The sequence below is a fragment of the Melanerpes formicivorus genome, unplaced genomic scaffold (assembly GCF_026170545.1).
Source record: "Melanerpes formicivorus ecotype bairdi unplaced genomic scaffold, bMelFor1.0.p_v2 SCAF_13, whole genome shotgun sequence".
Lineage (NCBI taxonomy): Eukaryota > Metazoa > Chordata > Aves > Piciformes > Picidae > Melanerpes > Melanerpes formicivorus.
Window position 1 is genome coordinate 1407252 of NW_027142365.1, and position 17221 is coordinate 1424472.

At 63.7% G+C, this 17221-nt stretch overlaps 1 protein-coding gene across 6 annotated transcripts in view; it reads right to left on the bottom strand.

Annotated features, from left to right (window-relative positions):
- The window catches only part of NBEAL2 (neurobeachin like 2), a 32511-nt gene that overhangs the window by 3355 nt on the left and 11935 nt on the right, over positions 1 to 17221 (bottom strand). For 4 of the 6 annotated variants that reach the window (XM_068145812.1, XM_068145807.1, XM_068145809.1 and 1 more), the window contains 37 exons: positions 16795 to 16878; positions 16616 to 16699; positions 16390 to 16488; positions 15271 to 15842; positions 15049 to 15181; positions 14845 to 14964; positions 13930 to 14263; positions 13767 to 13849; positions 13565 to 13657; positions 12975 to 13146; positions 11575 to 11708; positions 11319 to 11478; positions 11110 to 11212; positions 10413 to 10566; positions 10120 to 10278; positions 9865 to 10024; positions 9073 to 9158; positions 8165 to 8833; positions 7908 to 8086; positions 7670 to 7829; positions 7145 to 7282; positions 6746 to 7051; positions 6482 to 6631; positions 5218 to 5375; positions 5011 to 5135; positions 4504 to 4624; positions 4260 to 4417; positions 3715 to 4058; positions 2901 to 2996; positions 2695 to 2819; positions 1900 to 2040; positions 1686 to 1816; positions 1376 to 1485; positions 1136 to 1253; positions 965 to 1062; positions 767 to 883; positions 58 to 147 (listed from right to left, as the gene is read on the bottom strand). In XM_068145812.1, the coding sequence (XP_068001913.1) occupies positions 58 to 147; positions 767 to 883; positions 965 to 1062; positions 1136 to 1253; positions 1376 to 1485; positions 1686 to 1816; positions 1900 to 2040; positions 2695 to 2819; positions 2901 to 2996; positions 3715 to 4058; positions 4260 to 4417; positions 4504 to 4624; positions 5011 to 5135; positions 5218 to 5375; positions 6482 to 6631; positions 6746 to 7051; positions 7145 to 7282; positions 7670 to 7829; positions 7908 to 8086; positions 8165 to 8833; positions 9073 to 9158; positions 9865 to 10024; positions 10120 to 10278; positions 10413 to 10566; positions 11110 to 11212; positions 11319 to 11478; positions 11575 to 11708; positions 12975 to 13146; positions 13565 to 13657; positions 13767 to 13849; positions 13930 to 14263; positions 14845 to 14964; positions 15049 to 15181; positions 15271 to 15842; positions 16390 to 16488; positions 16616 to 16699; positions 16795 to 16878 (6264 nt within the window). The remainder of the gene's footprint in view (positions 1 to 57; positions 148 to 766; positions 884 to 964; positions 1063 to 1135; positions 1254 to 1375; positions 1486 to 1685; positions 1817 to 1899; positions 2041 to 2694; positions 2820 to 2900; positions 2997 to 3714; positions 4059 to 4259; positions 4418 to 4503; positions 4625 to 5010; positions 5136 to 5217; positions 5376 to 6481; positions 6632 to 6745; positions 7052 to 7144; positions 7283 to 7669; positions 7830 to 7907; positions 8087 to 8164; positions 8834 to 9072; positions 9159 to 9864; positions 10025 to 10119; positions 10279 to 10412; positions 10567 to 11109; positions 11213 to 11318; positions 11479 to 11574; positions 11709 to 12974; positions 13147 to 13564; positions 13658 to 13766; positions 13850 to 13929; positions 14264 to 14844; positions 14965 to 15048; positions 15182 to 15270; positions 15843 to 16389; positions 16489 to 16615; positions 16700 to 16794; positions 16879 to 17221) is intronic. The other 2 variants (XM_068145811.1, XM_068145810.1) reach the window with 2 other exon arrangements.

Genomic DNA, 17221 nt, shown 5'->3' on the forward strand with positions numbered 1-17221 from the left:
GTCCTGGCCCTCCTGGGCTGCCAGGATCCGCCTGTGCCTCGGTTTGCCCACACTCACCAGGACGTCTGGAGAGCCCTGAGTGATGAAGGAGTGTGCCTGGTTCTTGGGGACCACGGCTTGCACCAAGGCCACCCCATCACTGATGCCCTGCGGGGAGACAACACAGGGTCAGAGGCTCACAGGGTGTTAGGGCTTGGAAGGGACCCCTGGAGATCTCCCAGTCCAAGCCCCCTGCCAGAGCAGGAGCAGAGAATCCAGCACAGGTCACACAGAACACATCCAGACAGGGCTGGGAAGGCTCCAGGGAAGGAGACTCCACAACCTCTCTGGGCAGCCTGCTCCAGGGCTCTGGGAGCCTCACAGAGAAGAAGTTTTCCCTCACATTGAGATGGAGTCTCCTGTGCTGCAGTTTCCATCCATTGCTCCTTGTCCTATCCCAGGGTGCAGCTGAGCAGAGCCTGTCCCCTCCCTCCTGATCCCCAGCCCTCAGCTATTGATAGACATTGATCAGATCCCTCTCAGCCTTCTCCTCTGCACACTGATCACCCCCAGGGCTCTCAGCCTCTCCTCCCCAGGCAGTCTCCAGTCCCTTCAGCATCCTTGCAGCCCCCCCTTGGACTCTCTCCAGCAGATCTGGGGGGCCCAGAATTGGATGCAATACTCCAGGTGAGGTCTCACCAGGGGGAAAGCAGCCAGTGGGCACCACCCAGCCCACCACCAGCCTCCCCAGTGCTGGTCAGAGGGCGCCTCCTGAGGCCGTCCTCACCTCCACAAAGAAGGACTTGAGCTGGTGCAGGTTCTCGAAGACGTTGGGGGAGCGGGTGTCGAGGCGGGCCAGCCTGCGGGCAGCGCTCTCCGCTGACAGCCGGGCGGGGTGGGGCTCCTGGGGGGGCAGGGAACCCATGGGGAGGGTGGTGGCCCTCCAGAAGGGGCTCTTCCCGAGGGGGGTGGAGGCATGAGCTACCTTCAGCAGCTGGCAAGGCGTCTGCCCGAAGTTGCTGATGATGCCCTCCAGAGCCTTCCTTTGTGTCTCGTCGGCGATGGCATCCAGGTCCACGGCCCCTGGGGATGGGGATGGTCATGCCTGGGGGGCCGCCTGGGAGGTGTCCCCCCACCTCCCTTCCTCACGGCTCACCCTCATAGGTGCAGTAGTAGAAGACATTGAGGGCCTCCACGGCGGCTGGGCCTCGTTGCTTGTAGCCAAAAATGAGGTCAATCCACTCGTGCAGGTGGGCTGAGACATACTCCGACTCCTGGTCAAGGGTGGGGCATCAGGGTGGGCTGGGAACGTCCCCCACCCCCCTGTAATGACCCCCCCCCCCCCCCCCCAGGGGCGGGAGTGGGAGAGGGCTCGGGCTGAGCCCCAGCACCTCACCAGGGCTTTGCGGTGCTGGTAGATGAAGTCCTCCCGGGAGCTGGCCCAGCGCGGCAGCACCACGTCGCCAACCTTCTCGTTGGAGAGCTGCAGGCAGCCCAGGTCGAAGCCTGCAGGCACAGCAGGCAAAGGGTGAAGGACACCAACCTCCACCACGCTCCCACGGGTGCTGCCCCCACGGTGGACGTAGAAGGGCTCGGGTTGGAAGGGACCTTGGAGGTCACCTAGCTCCAACCCCTGCAAGCCACGGGCAGGGACATCTTCCGCCAGACGGTGCCTCTAGCGGTGCCAGGGGCCGGGTGCCTCTTACCATTCTGGTTCTCCAGGAACTCAGGGAAGTAGAAGAACTCAGGGATGAGCTCCTTGACGTCCACCGGGTTCTCCATGCGGGCCTGCCACGCCGCCGGCACCGAGTGGAACTGCCGGTCCGAGCAGTCGAACCTGGGGGTGCAGGACGGCTGGGCTGGGGCCTGCTGCTCCACCCTGCTGCGCCCCCGCCCGAGCCGTGCCCGCCGGGGGCCCACCTGCCGCTCTGCAGCTGGATGTGGAGGGTGGTGAAGGGCTCGGTGCGGATCAGGTAGTGCATGACGCCTGCCGCGTTGGAGTAGTGCGTGCCGTAGTGGAACTTGTCCACCGTGCCCGTGGGGTCCTCAAAGCTCTCATACCTTGGAGATAAGAGCAGCAGAGGATGGCTTGGGTTGGAAGGGACCTTAAAGATCATCTAGACACAGCTCCCCCAGCCATGGGGGGGCCATCCCAATCCCACGACCACCTCTGGTCTCATGACCATTCTCAATCTCATGATCACCTCCATCCCATGGCCATCCCTGCTCCCATGGCCATCCCTGCTCCCATGGCCATCCCTGCTCCCATGGCCACTCCTGCTCCCATGGCCATCCCTGCTCCCATGGCCATCCCTGCTCCCATGGCCACTCCTGCTCCCATGGCCATCCCCTGCTCCCATGGCCATCCCTGGTTCCATGGCCATCCCTGCTCCCATGGCCATCCCCTGTCCCATGGCCATCCCCTGGTCCCATGGCCATCCCTGCTCCCATGGCCATCTTCAACCCATGGCCATCCTTGGTCCCAGAGTCATCTCCAATCCACGGGCAGCCACCTCCCACCAGCCCAGGTTGCTCAAGGCCTCATCCAGCCTGCCCTTGAACACCATCCATGACCTGCCTGGACAACGTGGTCCAGTTTCTCACCACCCTCACTGGACAGAATCCCCTTTGATGATGAAGTGGAGGAAGCCCATCAGGAACCAGCCAGGATAGGTGTTCCTCACACCCCTCCTCCCTCCTTTCTGACCTACTCACTTCTCCTTCACGTCGCGGGCGTGCCGCTCGTTGGCCACCCCGATGGGCTTGGACAGGTCCCGGAACACCGCTGGGTTGGTGAGGTCAAGGGTCTCCGAGACGTAATCCCGCAGGATCCAGGGGAACTGGGTGGGAGTGGGAGGTGGGTGAGGCTGGAGGCAGGCACAGGGTCCCTGGGGGGATGGTGGGGTGGAGGTGGGGCTCACCACGGGGTACTGGGAGAGGTCGTTGTAGGTGCGCCCCGCGATGGTGTTCAGCTGCATGAGGTACTCGAAGTTGGAGATCTCCCGCAGGACCCATTTCTGGAGCACAGGGAGAAGGGCTGAGGAGGACAGAAGATGGGGCAGACACCTCCACCCCATGGCTGTGCCTGTCCCAAGGCCATCCCTGCTCCCAGACCACCCTTGGTGTCATGGTCACCTCCACGCCATGATCACCTCTGGTCCCATAGCCATCCCTGGTCCCACTTCTGTGGCCATCTCTGGTCCCTTGGCCACTCCTATCCCACAGCCATCCCTGTTCTCAAAGTCATCCTCATCCCATGGGCACCCCTGGTTCCAAGGATGGTCTCACACCACCCTTGGTTTGATGACCACCATGGCTGTCCCCACCCCATGGCCATCTTGGCTCCCATGGCCATCCCAATCCCACAGCCATCTCTGGTGCCATGACCACTCTCAATCTCATGATCATCTCCATCCCCTGGACATTCCTGGTCCCATGGCAATCCCCATTCCATGTCCATCCTTGGTCCCATGGCAATCCCCATTCCATGTCCATCCTTGGTCCCATGGCAATCCCCATTCCATGTCCATCCTTGGTCCCATGGCAATCCCCATTCCATGTCCATCCTTGGTCCCATGGCCGTCTCCACCTCATGGCCATCCCTGGTCCCATAGTCATCTCCAATCCATGGCCATCCCTGGTCCCATGACCATCCCCATCCCACACTCCCATTTCCTCCTCTGCCCTCGGGCAAGGGGAGACAGGGGGCGGAGGTGGGCAAGGTGGGGCTGGTACCTGTGTGAGCCCTGAGGCTTTCAGCAGCTCCTGGGGCGACCTGCTGCCGAAGTAGATCTGGTTGGGAGGACGCAGGCCGAGGATGCAGGAGTAGACCTTGTTCCTCACCTGGAGGTGGCGGGGGGGGACACAAGGAGGAGGAGAGGGTCGGAGCCTGGGCAGTGCTGCGGAGGCCGGAGGGGTTTGGGGGGGTCGGGGGGGTGGCCCCACCTTTCTTTTGAAGTTGAGGAAGTAGTTGGCCTGGTCGATGAAGAAGAGCTCCAGCGCGGAGCGGCGCAGGTTGTAGCGGCGCAGGTGCAGCTCCCGCAGGTGGGACAGAGGCCGCTTGAAGTCGTGGCCGATCCCTGCTGGGGTGCGGGGGGCACGCAGCCCCGTGGCCATCACCACCCACCCCCCCGCCCACGCCTCCCTTCCCGAGGCAGGGACCCCTGGAGACGGGAGGGGGCACCCCCAAAGCGGCCAGCGGCCGGCAGGGTGGGCTGGTGGGGCAGGTGGGAGGGGTGAGGGCGTTCCCCTGCCCACCCCCGGGGGGCACAGGCTGTTACCTCCCTCTGTCTCCTCCTTCTCACTGCTGCCATCGTAGAAGTAGATGTGCTGGGTGGTCACCTCCAAGCGGCCAGGCACCACGGCCACCGTGGTGATGAGCTCGCAGTCCTCCGAGACCACCAGCTTCTCCCGCTGGCTCTGCTCCTTGGGCTCGGCCCTGGGTGGCACAGGGTGGTGTGGAGACCCTGGGGACGCTCCCAGCCTGGGTGAGCCAGCACCAGGGCAGGGGGTGGGGACACTCACTGGCTGTCCAGGACAGGGAGGTCCTCCTCAGCGAGTTGGTCATCTTCCAGCTCACTCACCTTGGCCTCCTTGGCCATGGCAAGTGGAAGGGACTCGGCAGGGATGTGGAGGTGGTCAGCTCCTGAAATGAGGAGAGGGTCAGCAGGCACCTCTGACCCATCACAGCTGGAGGACAAGTCCTCTCAAGGACCCCCATGACCCACTCAACCCCAGCAGGGCCCATGACAGCTCCCAACTCAATCCCACTTCCATCCCAATGGTGGCACCCCCTTGTCCATGGCATGGGGGGACCCTTGGGAGCTCTGCTGGCATCACCCTCACCCATGTTGTCCTGTAGGGCCATAAGGGGGTGCCCCTGGTTGCCCCACTCCCACCACCCTCACCCAAGTTGTCCTGTAGGGCCCTAAGGGGGTGCCCCTGGTTGCCCCACTCCCACCACCCTCACCCAAGTTGTCCTGTAGGGCCCTAAGGGGGTGCCCCTGGTTGCCCCACTCCCACCACCCTCACCCAAGTTGTCCCGCAGGGCGCTGGCCTCCAAGTGTTGGTCAAAGTTCAGGTTGGGCACCAGCTTCAACCTCATCCTGGAGTAGGTCTCGGCACTGGACAGCTTCCACCGAACCTCTGGTGGGTTCCTGGGGAGCAGGCAGGGTTGAGACACCCTGAGGACCAGCCCAGCCCCGCTGAGCCTCCCTGGGGAGCAAGGTGGGGGCTCACCGGTCAGCCCAGGCGGAGCGCGGCGAGGTGAGGAGGCGGCAGAGGGACCTCCACTGCTTGAGCACGGTGCTGTGGTGGTTGTTGGCCTGCTTCAGCACCGTGCTGTGCCGGCTGCTCTCTGCCCTGCAGCGCTTCGCCGCCGGCTCCAGCACCAGCTCCTGCCAGGGGAGCAGGGCAGTGAGGTGGCAGCAGGGATAGGGCTTGGGGATGTCCCCGAGGTGAGCAGCATTTCATGCAGTGATGTCCTCAGGGTTAGGAGCACAGCCCCAGGGTGACATGAGTGGGGTGAGGAGAGCATCCCCAGGGTGATGTGTGTGGGGTGAGGAGCACAGCCCCAGGGTGATGTGTGTGGGGTGAGGAGAGCACAGCCCCAGGGTGATGTGTGTGGGGTGAGGAGAGCACAGCCCCAGGGTGATGTGTGTGGGGTGAGGAGAGCATCCCCAGGGTGATGTGTGTGGGGTGAGGAGAGCATCCCCAGGGTGACGTGTGTGGGGTGAGGAGAGCACAGCCCCAGGGTGACGTGTGTGGGGTGAGGAGAGCATCCCCAGGGTGATGTGTGTGGGGTGAGGAGAGCACAGCCCCAGGGTGATGTGTGTGGGGTGAGGAGAGCATCCCCAGGGTGATGTGTGTGGGGTGAGGAGAGCATCCCCAGGGTGATGTGTGTGGGGTGAGAACAGCCCCAGGGTGATGAACACATCCTTGAGACGATGTTCCTGGCCTGAGGAGCACACCCCCAGAACAATAATCCCAAGAGGAGGAGCACTTCCTGAGGGCAATGTCCCCAAGGCAAGGAGCATGTCCTTGGGGTGCCAAACACGTCCCCAGGATGAGGAGCGCAGCTGCAGGTGGGAGGAGCGCAGCTGCGGGGCTGAGGAGTGCAGCTGCAGGGGGCAGGAGTGCAGCTGCGGGGCTGAGGAGCGCAGCTGCAGGGGCAGGAGCGCAGCTGCAGGGGGGAGGAGCGCAGCTGCGGGGCTGAGGAGCGCAGCTGCAGGTGGGAGGAGCGCAGCTGCGGGGCTGAGGAGTGCAGCTGCAGGGGGCAGGAGCGCAGCTGCGGGGCTGAGGAGCGCAGCTGCGGGGCTGAGGAGCGCAGCTGCAGGGCGGAGGAGTGCAGCTGCAGGGGGCAGGAGCGCAGCTGCAGGGGGGGAGGAGCGCAGCTGCAGGGCTGAGGAGCGCAGCTGCAGCGGGGAGGAGCGCGGCTGCAGGGGGCAGGAGCGCAGCTGCAGGGGGCAGGAGCGCAGCTGCAGGGGGGAGGAGCAGGCAGTACCTGGAACATCTTGCGGCTGGCTGCCCTCTCCTGCTCCCGCCGCTGGGAGCTGCTCATCATGGCGTCGTAGCAGGCGTTCCAGAAGTTGGACATGTGGTCGTGGCTCTTGCCAAAGGTGTCCATCTCAAACTGGGCCATGGTGGGCTGCACCTGCCAAGAGGACCACCATGAGGAGGGGAGCGTCTGCGGGGCTGGGAGCCCGCCGCCCACCAGCCAGGCTGTGAGGTGCTGCCGGCGGCAGCCAGGCCCCGCGGTGGCACCCACGTGCTTCTCGATGAAGCTCCTCCACTCGGGGGTGCTGCAGAAGAGCTGGAAGTCCTCGTAGAAGGTGGGGCTGCCGTTGGTGGGCGGCAGCGAGGGCAGGAAGAGCTGCAGCTGCAAGGTCTCGTAGCACTGGTCCATCAGCGTGCGGATGATGGGCACCAGCCAGGAGCAGGACTCGGAGCCGGCATCCAGCGAGCGCCTCAGGGGGGTCTCCAGCTTGCCCAGCAGGTAGCAAGCTTCATCCTTCCTGGGCAGCGAGGAGGTCTGCAGCAGGCTGTGCAGCTTGACGTAGGCCAGCGAGTGCAGCTGCAGGGGGGCAGGGGACACCGCCTGGGCTCTCCTGTCTTGCCCCAAGGGCTGGAGTCTCACCTCAGCCCCCAGCAGAGGGTGGTGACCCACCTGAGGGTCCTGCAGCAGGATGTAGCCCACCAGGATGCGCAGCCCTGTCTGGGCCATCTCCTTGAGGTCGGGGGTGCCGTTGGCCAGGTGGTACCAGACGCCCAGCTTGTCCAGCAGGCTGCTCACCCCCTCGTAGATCTGAGGGGGGACACAGTGAGGCCTCTGCTCTGTCACACCCCAACAACACCCCAGTGCTCCAGCAAAGCCACCAGGTCTGTCCCCATCAGCCAACCACCCTCAGCTTTGCTCCACATGGCTCTGGGTTGCAGGTTAGGGCTGGGGGTTAGGGGTAGAGCCCAAACTCATGACCCTAGTGAGAGATGCCCCTGCTTACTGCGGAGGGGGTTGGGGTAGGAGACCTTTGGAGGTCCCTTCCAACCCAGACCATTCTATAAGGGAGATGGGTTGGGGTTTATGGGGATGTGGAGGGTTTGGGGCCAGGGGTGAGGTCAAGGGTGTAGGATTAAGGCTTAGAGTTAGGGTTTAGGGAGCACAGTTCAGGAAGCCCCCCCAGTGCCCAGCCACCTTCTCGCTCCACAGAGCCTGGTTGTTGTGTCCCTCAGAGAACAAGAAGTCCTGGAGCAGGCGCAGGAGCTTGAGGGCGTTGTGGGTGAGCCCAGGCAGGGTGGACGGCCCTGACTCCTTCAGGTCGGTCAGTGCTGACTCCAACATCATCTCCAGCAAGCTGGGGGAGGGCGTGTGGCTCAGCAAAGCAGTCCCACCGCCCGCGGGGTGGAGCCAGCCGCGCCCGGCCAGGACTCACCTCCGCTTGATCTCATCGGGGGGCCGCACCAGCTCGCAGGCTGCCCCCAGCTTGGTGAGGACAGAGAAGACCTGGCCACGCTCCCTCCACGCCGCGTCCTCCCAGCCCTCCACCCCACGCCAGGTCACCGAGAAGATGATGTTGGTCAGGAGGTTGCACAGCTCCTCCTCAGGCGTTTGCTGTCGGCAGAGAGGAAGGGTGAGAGGCTCGGTGGCCGCCGCGGCCCGAGGCGGCGGACAGGAGGGGCCGGGGCTCACCTGGGGGTTGCTGGTGTTGGAGACGTTGTCGCTGGGCAGCGTGTCCTGGTAGCTGCTCTCATCCAGGACGTTGGAGAGGCTGGAGCTCTTGCGTGCTCGCATGCCCGGGAAGGGCTTGAAGCTCTCCAGCGGGGAGGGGGTGCCGGGGCCGCTGGCAGGGGTCTGCGTGCCGCTCTCGGCCGTGGCGATGGAGCTGGTGCTGGCCAGGTCCAGCCCCAGGTCAAAGGGTGAGGTGGAGAAGGGCGAGAGCGGGTGGTAGACGCCGTCGAAGGGAGGTCCGTCCCCGGGGTTGGATGAGGAGCGGCTGGCCCGGTCCGAGGAGTCGAAGGACTTGAAGTTGTAGGAGTGGAAGGACTTGGTGCGGCCGCTGGGGGAGATGGAGTGGTCTGAGAAGCCCTCGGACAGCTCCTGGTCCGAGGCCTCGTAGCCCAGCGGCAGGAAGACGTCCAGCTCCTGCAGCTCGGCCGGCGGCGGGCTCGGCCCCTCCTGGCTGGAGCGGTCTGAGAGGCGGAGCAGCTCCAGGCAGGTCCCGGAGCCCGGCTGGCCCAGGCTGTGCTGCTGGGACTCGTAGGACTCCTTGACGTAGAGCTTGGTGAGCGTGTCCTGCCAGCCTGCCAGCCGCGCCAGCTGCCTCACCAGGTCCTGCTGTGCGTAGATCAAGTGGAAGAGCTGCGAGAGAAAGCACCAGGGGCACCCCTGATGACGCTGCCCCAGCGCCTGGAAGCCTCGCGGGGAGCACCCCGGGTCACCCACAACCATCACCACACGCTGGTGTGTTGGCAGCCATGTGCATGAGGAGCTACCACCACCCCCACGGCCCCCACACTTGGGTGCAGCTGGCTGCCCAAGGAGCTGATCCCTGGGCTGCCAGCAGGGTCACAGCACCTCGTGGCCCCGGCCCTGCTCACCTTGCGGCAGATGTCGAGCCGGACGGTCAGCTCAGCACGGTGGCACAGGTAGACCACAGCCACCAGGTCCTTGTAGTTGGGAGGGTCTGTGGACAAGGGAAGACACAAGGGGGGTGGGACACCTCCTTCTGTCCCCACAAACCATCAGAATCACAGAATCAATTAACCAGGGTGGAAAAGACCTTTGAGATCATCCAGTCCAACCTATCAACCAACACCATCTGATCAACTCAACCATGGCACCAAGGGCCTCAACCAGGCTGGTGTTAAACCCCTCCAGGGATGGGGACTCCACCACCTCCCTGGGCAGCACATCCCAATGGCCAATCTCTCTTGCTGGGAAGAACTTCTTCCTAACATCTAGCCTGAACCCCTGGCACAGCTTGAGACTGTGTCCTCTTGTTCTGGTGCTGGGTGCCTGGGAGGAGAGACCAACCCCCACCTGGCTACAACCTCTCTTCAGGGAGTTGGAGAGAGCAAGAAGGTCTCCCCTGAGCCTCCTCTTCTCCAGGCTAAGCAACCCCAGCTCCCTCAGCCTCTCCTCCCAGGGCTGTGCTCCAGACCCCTCCCCAGCCTTGTGCTCCAGACCCCTCCCCAGCTTTGCTGCCCTTCTCTGGACACCTTCCAGCAGCTCAACATCTTTCCTAAACTCAGGGGCCCAGAACTGGACACAGGACTCAAGGCGTGGCCTGAGCAGTGCCTACCCCCCCAGCCCCAAGCCCAGCTGAAGCCACCCTGGGCTGAAGCCATGGAATACATGGGGGATGGGTGGCCAAGGCCACTGTGTGGTACCTGCCCCCAGGACCTGCTCGGAGAGGCAGCGGAAGAGCAGCATGGAGCCAGGGACGTCCCCGAGGCAGGCGATGAGCCCCTGGTACCCAATGTCCTTCAGCTTCAGGCGGTGCTTGCTGCGCTCGGGCACCTTCTCGTACTTCAGCATCTTGTAGAGGATCTGGGCAGACAGGCAGAGGTGGTCCCCCTGGTGCCTGTGGCACAGCCACCAGCTGCTGGGGACGGCAGGAGGTCGGTGCTGAGGATGTGCCGTACCTTGAAGACTCTCTCCCGCACTTCATCTGAGAACTTCTTCTGCACCAGCAGCGAGAAGAGGACCTCCACGTGGCCTGGCTCAAAGAGGAAGTTGAAGAGCTGCTCCTGGGCTGGGGAGCCCTTCAGCAGGCTGTGGATGACCTCCAGAGCCCCACAGACCTGCAGGACATGGTGCTGGTTGTCCACTGCCCTCCACATGCCCCACCAGGACCTCAGTGACTTCTCCCCGTCTGCTGCCATCAAGCAGCCCATGGCATGAGGTGTTTGGGGACCCAGGTGGCTTGGTGTCCTACCTGCTGCTCATCCTGTGCCCCAGCCACATAGCTGAGCAAGCTCTGCATCTCCTCCCCAGAGAAGCTCCTGCAGAAGAAATCCTTCACCAGGCTGAAGAGGGATGTCTGCACTGTCTTGATGTCATCGGTGGCTGTGGTCTTCTCCCTAGAGGTTCTGATGGACAGACACACAAGGGAATAGTCTGGGGACAGGCACAACCACTCTCCTGCCCCTGCTCACCCATCACCAGCACAATCCCAAATCCCACCATGAAGCCTGAGAAGCTCCAGGGCAGGCTGGTGTGGACATCCCTCCAGGCCAACAACGCCCACTGGGCCATGTCCACCCCTCCTGTTTGGGTCTCTGCAGGGTGCCAGCACCACCAGTATGGTGGCCGTGTGGAAACACAGCAGCTCAGACAAGAGGAGGTCATCAGCTTGTTGCAGAAGCCTCCATGCTGCTGGAGAGATGCTGGGGGAGGACTTTGGGGCCCACCAGCCACAGCTCTGGGTGGAGGCTTGGGGATGAGGCATGGCCACGAAGAGTGGAAGGTCCTGCACCCACCCCCATGCTCCCCTGCCAGATGATTACCCCACGAGGTGCTTGCAAGGAGGGTACTGCCCCAAGAGAGAGGTGTCTCCCCCCAGCTGCAGATCTGAGGGGGGAAGCCCAGCAGCATGTCTGTGCTGGAGGTGCTGGCTGTGAGCGGTGGCTCACCCGTAGTAGGTCCGGATGGAGTCGAGGAGGTACTGCACTCCGTACTTCTTCCGGACGCGCTGCTTGTGGTCCTTGACCACGTTGGCCAGATACTGGATGTGCCCTGCAGGGAGAAGCTGTTGGGTAGCCAGGGGAGGCTGGCTGGCACGGAGAACAGCCCCAAGCACTCCTCTAGTGGGCTGAAAACTGCCACAGCTCCCAGCCCCCACCTAAGCGGACGGCGAAGTCGCTGTTGCTCCAGATGCGGAAGTCGAAGAGGAGATGCTGGTAGAGAAGGTGGAGCAGGAGCCCACTGCCCTCTGAGGCCACCTGCTCCATCAGGATCTGCGAGGCCATCAAGGTGCTCATGTCCAGCAGGGGACTGGGGACCTGCCGTGGGTGAGAGGAGAAGCTTACAGCCTCGGGGTCCCGCCTGGGGAGCAGCCCCGAGGACCACGGGCTGGAGCCGTCGGTGGCCCTCCACACCTTCTGCAGCAGGGCCCCGATGATGGCAGGTCCGTGGCACTGCACCAGGCTCTCCTGGTTCACTGGGTGGTTCTGGATGAAGTTCTTCAGCAGCAGCAGGAAGGCAGCCACGCTGTTCCTCTCCAGCCTGCTCTCTGCAAGGCACAGGGCACAGCCCGCTGGGTTCTGCCAGCTCTGTGTCTGCCCAGACACCTTCCCACAGAGCTGCCTGCAAAGGACATCCTGGAGATCCCCCTGGCAGCTTTTCTCCACCAGCATATCAGCCTGTTCCCTGGTGCCCCCCAGGCTTATGGCAGTGGCAACTTCTGATGCTCTGAGCTTGGAAAGGAGGAGCTGGGGACCAGGAGAAAGCCCACGGAGAAGACTCCTGCCTGAACTCAGCCCTACTGTAAGGCATCAGAGACTCCCTGCAAAGGCAAGCTGGAGGTCAGCAGCCTGGGGACAAGCCCTGTCCCAGAGCTGGTTGGTTATGGCTGATTGGGTCACAGAAACATCAAAAGATCAGAGAGTCACAGAATGCTTTGGGTTGGAAGAGATCTATTAAGATCATCAGGTCCAACCCTTACCCCAGCACTGCCAGGGCAGCACCAAGCCATGGCCCTCAGCACTGCCAGGGCACCACCAACCCATGGCCCTCAGCACTGCCAGGGCAGCACCAAGCCATGGCCCCAGCACTGCCAGGGCACCACCAAGCCATGGCCCCAGTACTGCCAGGGCACCACCAACCCATGGCCCTCAGCACTGCCAGGGCACCACCAACCCATGGCCCCAGCACTGCCAGGGCACCACCAAGCCATGGCCCCAGCACTGCCAGGGCACCACCAAGCCATGGCCCTCAGCACTGCCAGGGCACCACCAACCCATGGCCCTCAGCACTGCCAGGGCAGCACCAAGCCATGGCCCCAGCACTGCCAGGGCACCACCAACCCATGGCCCTCAGCACCACAGCTCCAGGGCTTGGAAACCCCTCCAGGCATGGGGACTGCAGCACTGCCCTGGGCAGCCTGGGCCAGGCCTGGACAACCCTCAAGGGCAAGAGATTGTTCCTCATGTCCAACCTAAACCTCCCCTGAGGCAACCTGAAGAGCTCAGTCCTTGGCCAGCTTGAACCTCATCCCACTGGCCTCACCCATGGCTCCAGCCTGGCCAGATCCCTCTGTAGAGCCTCCCACCCCTCCAGCAGACCAAGACTCCCACCCAGCTTGGTGTCACCTGCAAACTGATGGAGGGGGAGCCACAAGATGTCAACAGTTTCTCCATTACCCTGTGACTCTTGGGGCAGGACCTCTCCTGCTCATGGTAACCACCAGTCTGGTCCTGGCAGCACCCACATGGCAGTGAGGTTACCTTCAGGCACTCAAGCAGGACAACTGCTGCTCCATGGCCCCTGAGGTCCTCACCTGAGGACTTGCCCAGTGGGATAAGCATGCCCTGGGCATTTCTGGAGGACGTCAGCTCTGGCCCCACCAGGTCGTTGGTCTCCTGCTCGTCCTCAGGCTCCTCCTTCTCGGACACCACTTGCTCGAGCAGGGGCAGCAGCACTCCCATCCCACCCACACAGTTGACCACATCCTGCCAGAAGGAAGTGAGAGGCTTTGCTGGGTGCTGGTGGCAGCAGAGGGGAGGAGGCTGCACGTGCAGCTGGGTCCAGCTCTCTTGCTCAGGGGTTCAGCCCAAGCTGGGGAGAACCAGCCCCCATTGTCTAGCAAAGATCAGCACAAGCCAACACCAGGCTCCCATGAAGCACCTGTGCCCCTCTACCACCCAGGGTTCCAACCTAGGATACTAATGACCTATGGGGCAAACAGGTCTGCAGGGCATCTGTGGGTCGTGCAGGCCCTCCATGGACCCAGTACCATGTAGCAGAGTCTCTGCAGGGGGCAGAAGACCACCATGGCCACCCAGCACCCTGTGGAGGTCCTGCCCTAAGAAGAGACCCAGCTGCCATGGTGTGGACTGGCCAGGATAGGCCACCCTGCACTCATCACACCTTGATGTCCCAGTTGACCACTCTGTGCCCCGTCAGCCTGCCGTCCAAGCCATGGCTGGGAGAGAGGTCCAGGCAGATGTTGTTCCTGCAGGCCTAGAAGAGAGCACCATGGAAGGATCCTCACGCTCCTGGAGATGCCACTTGTGGGTGGCAGAGGGTCTACCAGAGCTGTCCCTGTCCCCAGGGGGGTGGCTCTCCTCACCTGTGGGGTGTAGTACAGCAAGAGCTTGCTGCTGAGCTCCACCAGGTCACCTTCCAGCGTGAACGGGGATGTGACGTTTGGCCCTGCGGGAAGAGGACCGGGGTGAGCTGGGGCACGGTGCAGGAGAGCCCAGCTGCCACCAGCACCCCTGTGGGCATCCCACCTGCACAGAAGAGGGCTTTGACCTGGGCTTGCTGCAGAGCTTCACAGAAGATGGCTACAGAGCCCAGGTGACCCTCCAGGGAGGTGGGGCTGCCCCACTCAGTGTCCTGGCTGCCGGCCGCCATGGTGGCCACCACCCCCTCCATGGGGGGCTGAGTAGGGGTCCAGGAGTGGGGGCCCAGGGCAGCAGGGACAGACTGGGAGCGGCCCAAGGTGGGGTGTGAAGGGAAGAGCAGCTCTGGCCCGTGGGACACCGGTGGGTGGCTGCTGGTGGTGGTGGCAGTGGTGGTGGTGGTCCGGTGGCCTGCAGAGCCGATGCAGCAGGAGGTGAAGGACTGGAAGGGAGAAGAAGACAGTTTCAGCCCCTAGCCCCATCGGGAGGGGTCCAGGTGGGTGGGTAGGTGTGTGGGTAGGTGGGTGTTTGGTTGGGTGGCTGGGTGGGTGGGTGGGTAGGTGAGTAGATGGGTAGGAGGGTGGGTGGGTGGGTAGGTGAGTAGATGGGTAGGAGGGTGGGTGGGTGGGTAGATGGGTGGGAGGGTGGGTGGGTGGGTAGATGGGTAGGAGGGTGGGTGGGTGGGTAGGTGAGTAGAGGGGTAGGAGGGTGGGTGGGTGGGTAGATGGGTAGGAGGGTGGGTGGGTGGGTAGGTGAGTAGAGGGGTAGGAGGGTGGGTGGGTGGGTAGATGGGTAGGAGGGTGGGTGGGTAGATGGGTAGGAGGGTGGGTGGGTGGGTAGGTGGCTGGGTAGGTGGGTGGGTAGGTGGCTGGGTGAGGGAGTAGGTGGGTGAGTGAGTAGGTGGGTGGCTGGGTGAGTGAGTAGGTAGGTGGGTGGGTAGGAGGGTGGGTAGGTGGGTGGGTGGTTGGTTGGGTGGGTGGGTAGGAGGGTGGCTGGGTAGGTGGGTGGTGCGCCGCCCCTCACCTCATGCAGGGAGGGGAAGCGGAGCTGCGCCGTCTTGCGCAGGTGGCCGTCGGTGTAGATGCTGAGGACGTTCTGGCCGAAGGGCCGGCGCCCGGCCACGTGCACGACGTCCACGCAGTGCTGGGGGGCCAGGGAGCGGCTGTCAGGGGCTTGGTGCCCTGGCTGCCCCCTCTGGCTGGGGCCGGGGGCGGGGAGGACGCTCACCCAGGCGGAGTCGTTGAAGGGGAACTCCGGCAGGGCCACGGTCATGTAGTCCCTCTTGGTGCAGACGGCCACCACCAGCACGCCGCCGGCCGTGAAGAACGCCTCGAAGCCCGTGCCGCCGGACGTGAAGAAGCTGGTGGAGGAGAAGCAGGGTGGGGATGACGGCTGCTGCTCCTCCTCCTCCTCCCCGCCACCCCTCCCCGCCGCTCTGCCCAGCACCACCTGTAGAGCTGCCTCCTCTTGGGCCGCGCCGGGGGCTGGGGCTCCTCCTCGCTCAGGCACAGCCAGGCGTGGAAAGCGAAGGCGGCGCCGGGCCACTTCTGGACGGTGGGCACCATGATGCCAGCCATCCCTGGCGTCAGGTCGAAGCACTGCAGTGCCCGGGGGGGTCCCTCCGCCCGTGCCATCCCCGAGAGCGCCCGGATGACAGCGGCCACGTAGGGGTGGGGGCCCCGGCCCCGCTCCCGGCGCAGCAGCCGCAGCAGCTGCCGCAGCTCGCCGGGGCGGATGGAGAGGCTGCCCAGCGCCCGCAGGAGCTCCAGCAGGTTTTCAGAGCAGGCGGCTGGCAGCGCCGGCTCGGTGGCCAGCGCCCCCAGCAGGCAACCCACCATGCCTGCCTTGACGCAGGTGAGGCGGCTGGGCAGGGAGGCCTCGCAGAGCCGCCGCAGCCAGCCCGAGAGCAGGACCTGCAGCTCCTGGCGCGCCAGCGCCGGCAGCCAGGCCAGCAGGATCAGCAGAGGTTGCTCGTTGCGGATGGGGCGCGCTGGGAAGGAGCTGTGGTCGCCCTCTACTGCCTGTTGGAAGACAAGAGATGGTTGGTGTAGCCCTGACTTGGTGGCGGAGGATGGAGCCCTCCCCTTGCCCCCCCCAAGTTGGCAGCACGTGTCCAAAGTCCTGGATGCTGATACATTGAGTCTTGGAGACTTTGTGCATCAAGCATTTTGGAGACCCCTGTGCCTCAAGGGTCTTTCATGTGTCCTTGACCACCAAGCACTTTGGTGACCTCCACACACCTTGGTCTTGCTCCTTCAGGTCCATCCTGGAGTACACCAGACACCCTGGTACACCAAAAGCCTTGGAGAACCCCCCCCATGCATCTAACACCTTGGAGATCCTGCCTCAACCAGCAGAACCAGAGCCAGCAGTACCGCAGCAGAAAGAGCCCAAACCCCCCAGAGCTGAGCAGGGCTCCAAGTCAAAGATGGTGCCAAGAGCATGGGGAGGAAGCTCTCTGGGTGGAGAAGACTGGGAGGCAAGGGATGGAGCTGCTGAGGGGTGAGGTCCACCATGAAGCACCAGTGCTGAGGGCTCTGCTCAGCGTGGAGGCAGGGACGTGCTCACCATGTTGAGAAGCTCCTGCAGAAGACGTTGGGTGGGCTGGCCTTGGCTCCTCAGGACCTCGTAGAGGTGGCAATAGCCAATGCGCTCCTTGAACACCTCCTGCAAGGACCCAGGCGGCTGGGACGCGGAGCTGAGCCCCAGCTGTCACCCACCACACCAGCCCACCCCACCAGCACCCAAACCCACCCACTGCTGAGGTCCCCTCCACCCCTGCTCCTCTGCCTACCTTGGCCGAGGGCGAGTTGCTCATGATGGCGGTGAGCACCCTGACGGCGTGGACAGCGATGGTGTCAGAGCTGCCATCCGAGGCCTGGGGGGACACGAGGGTGGTGCTGAGCCACGGGCTGGAGGGCACACAGCCCACCACGGCTGGAGGCTTGCTTGTGGGGTGGCCCCAGGTGGTACCTGCTGGAGACCATCCCTGTCTGCTGGCTGTGTGGGTACCTTGGCTTCGGCTTCGTCCACCTCCCGGGAGCCCCCGAGGTAGAGCTGTGGGACAGGGATGACAGCCAGCAGGGGGGAGAGGGACAGGGGTTATGGAGGGAACCCATCCCAGGAAGGGTGTTAGGAGACAAAGAAGGGTGAGGATGGACATACAGAAGATACAGAATTAACCAGGTTGGAAAAGACCTTTGAGATCACCCAGTCCAACCTCTCACCCAGCACCATCTTATCAACTCAACCATGGCACCAAGGGCCTCATCCAGGCTGGTGTTAAACACCTCCAGGGATGGGGACTCCACCACCTCCCTGGGCAGCACATCCCAATGGCCAATCTCTCTTGCTGGGAAGAACAACTTCTTCACCTCCAGCCTAAACCTCTCCTGGCACA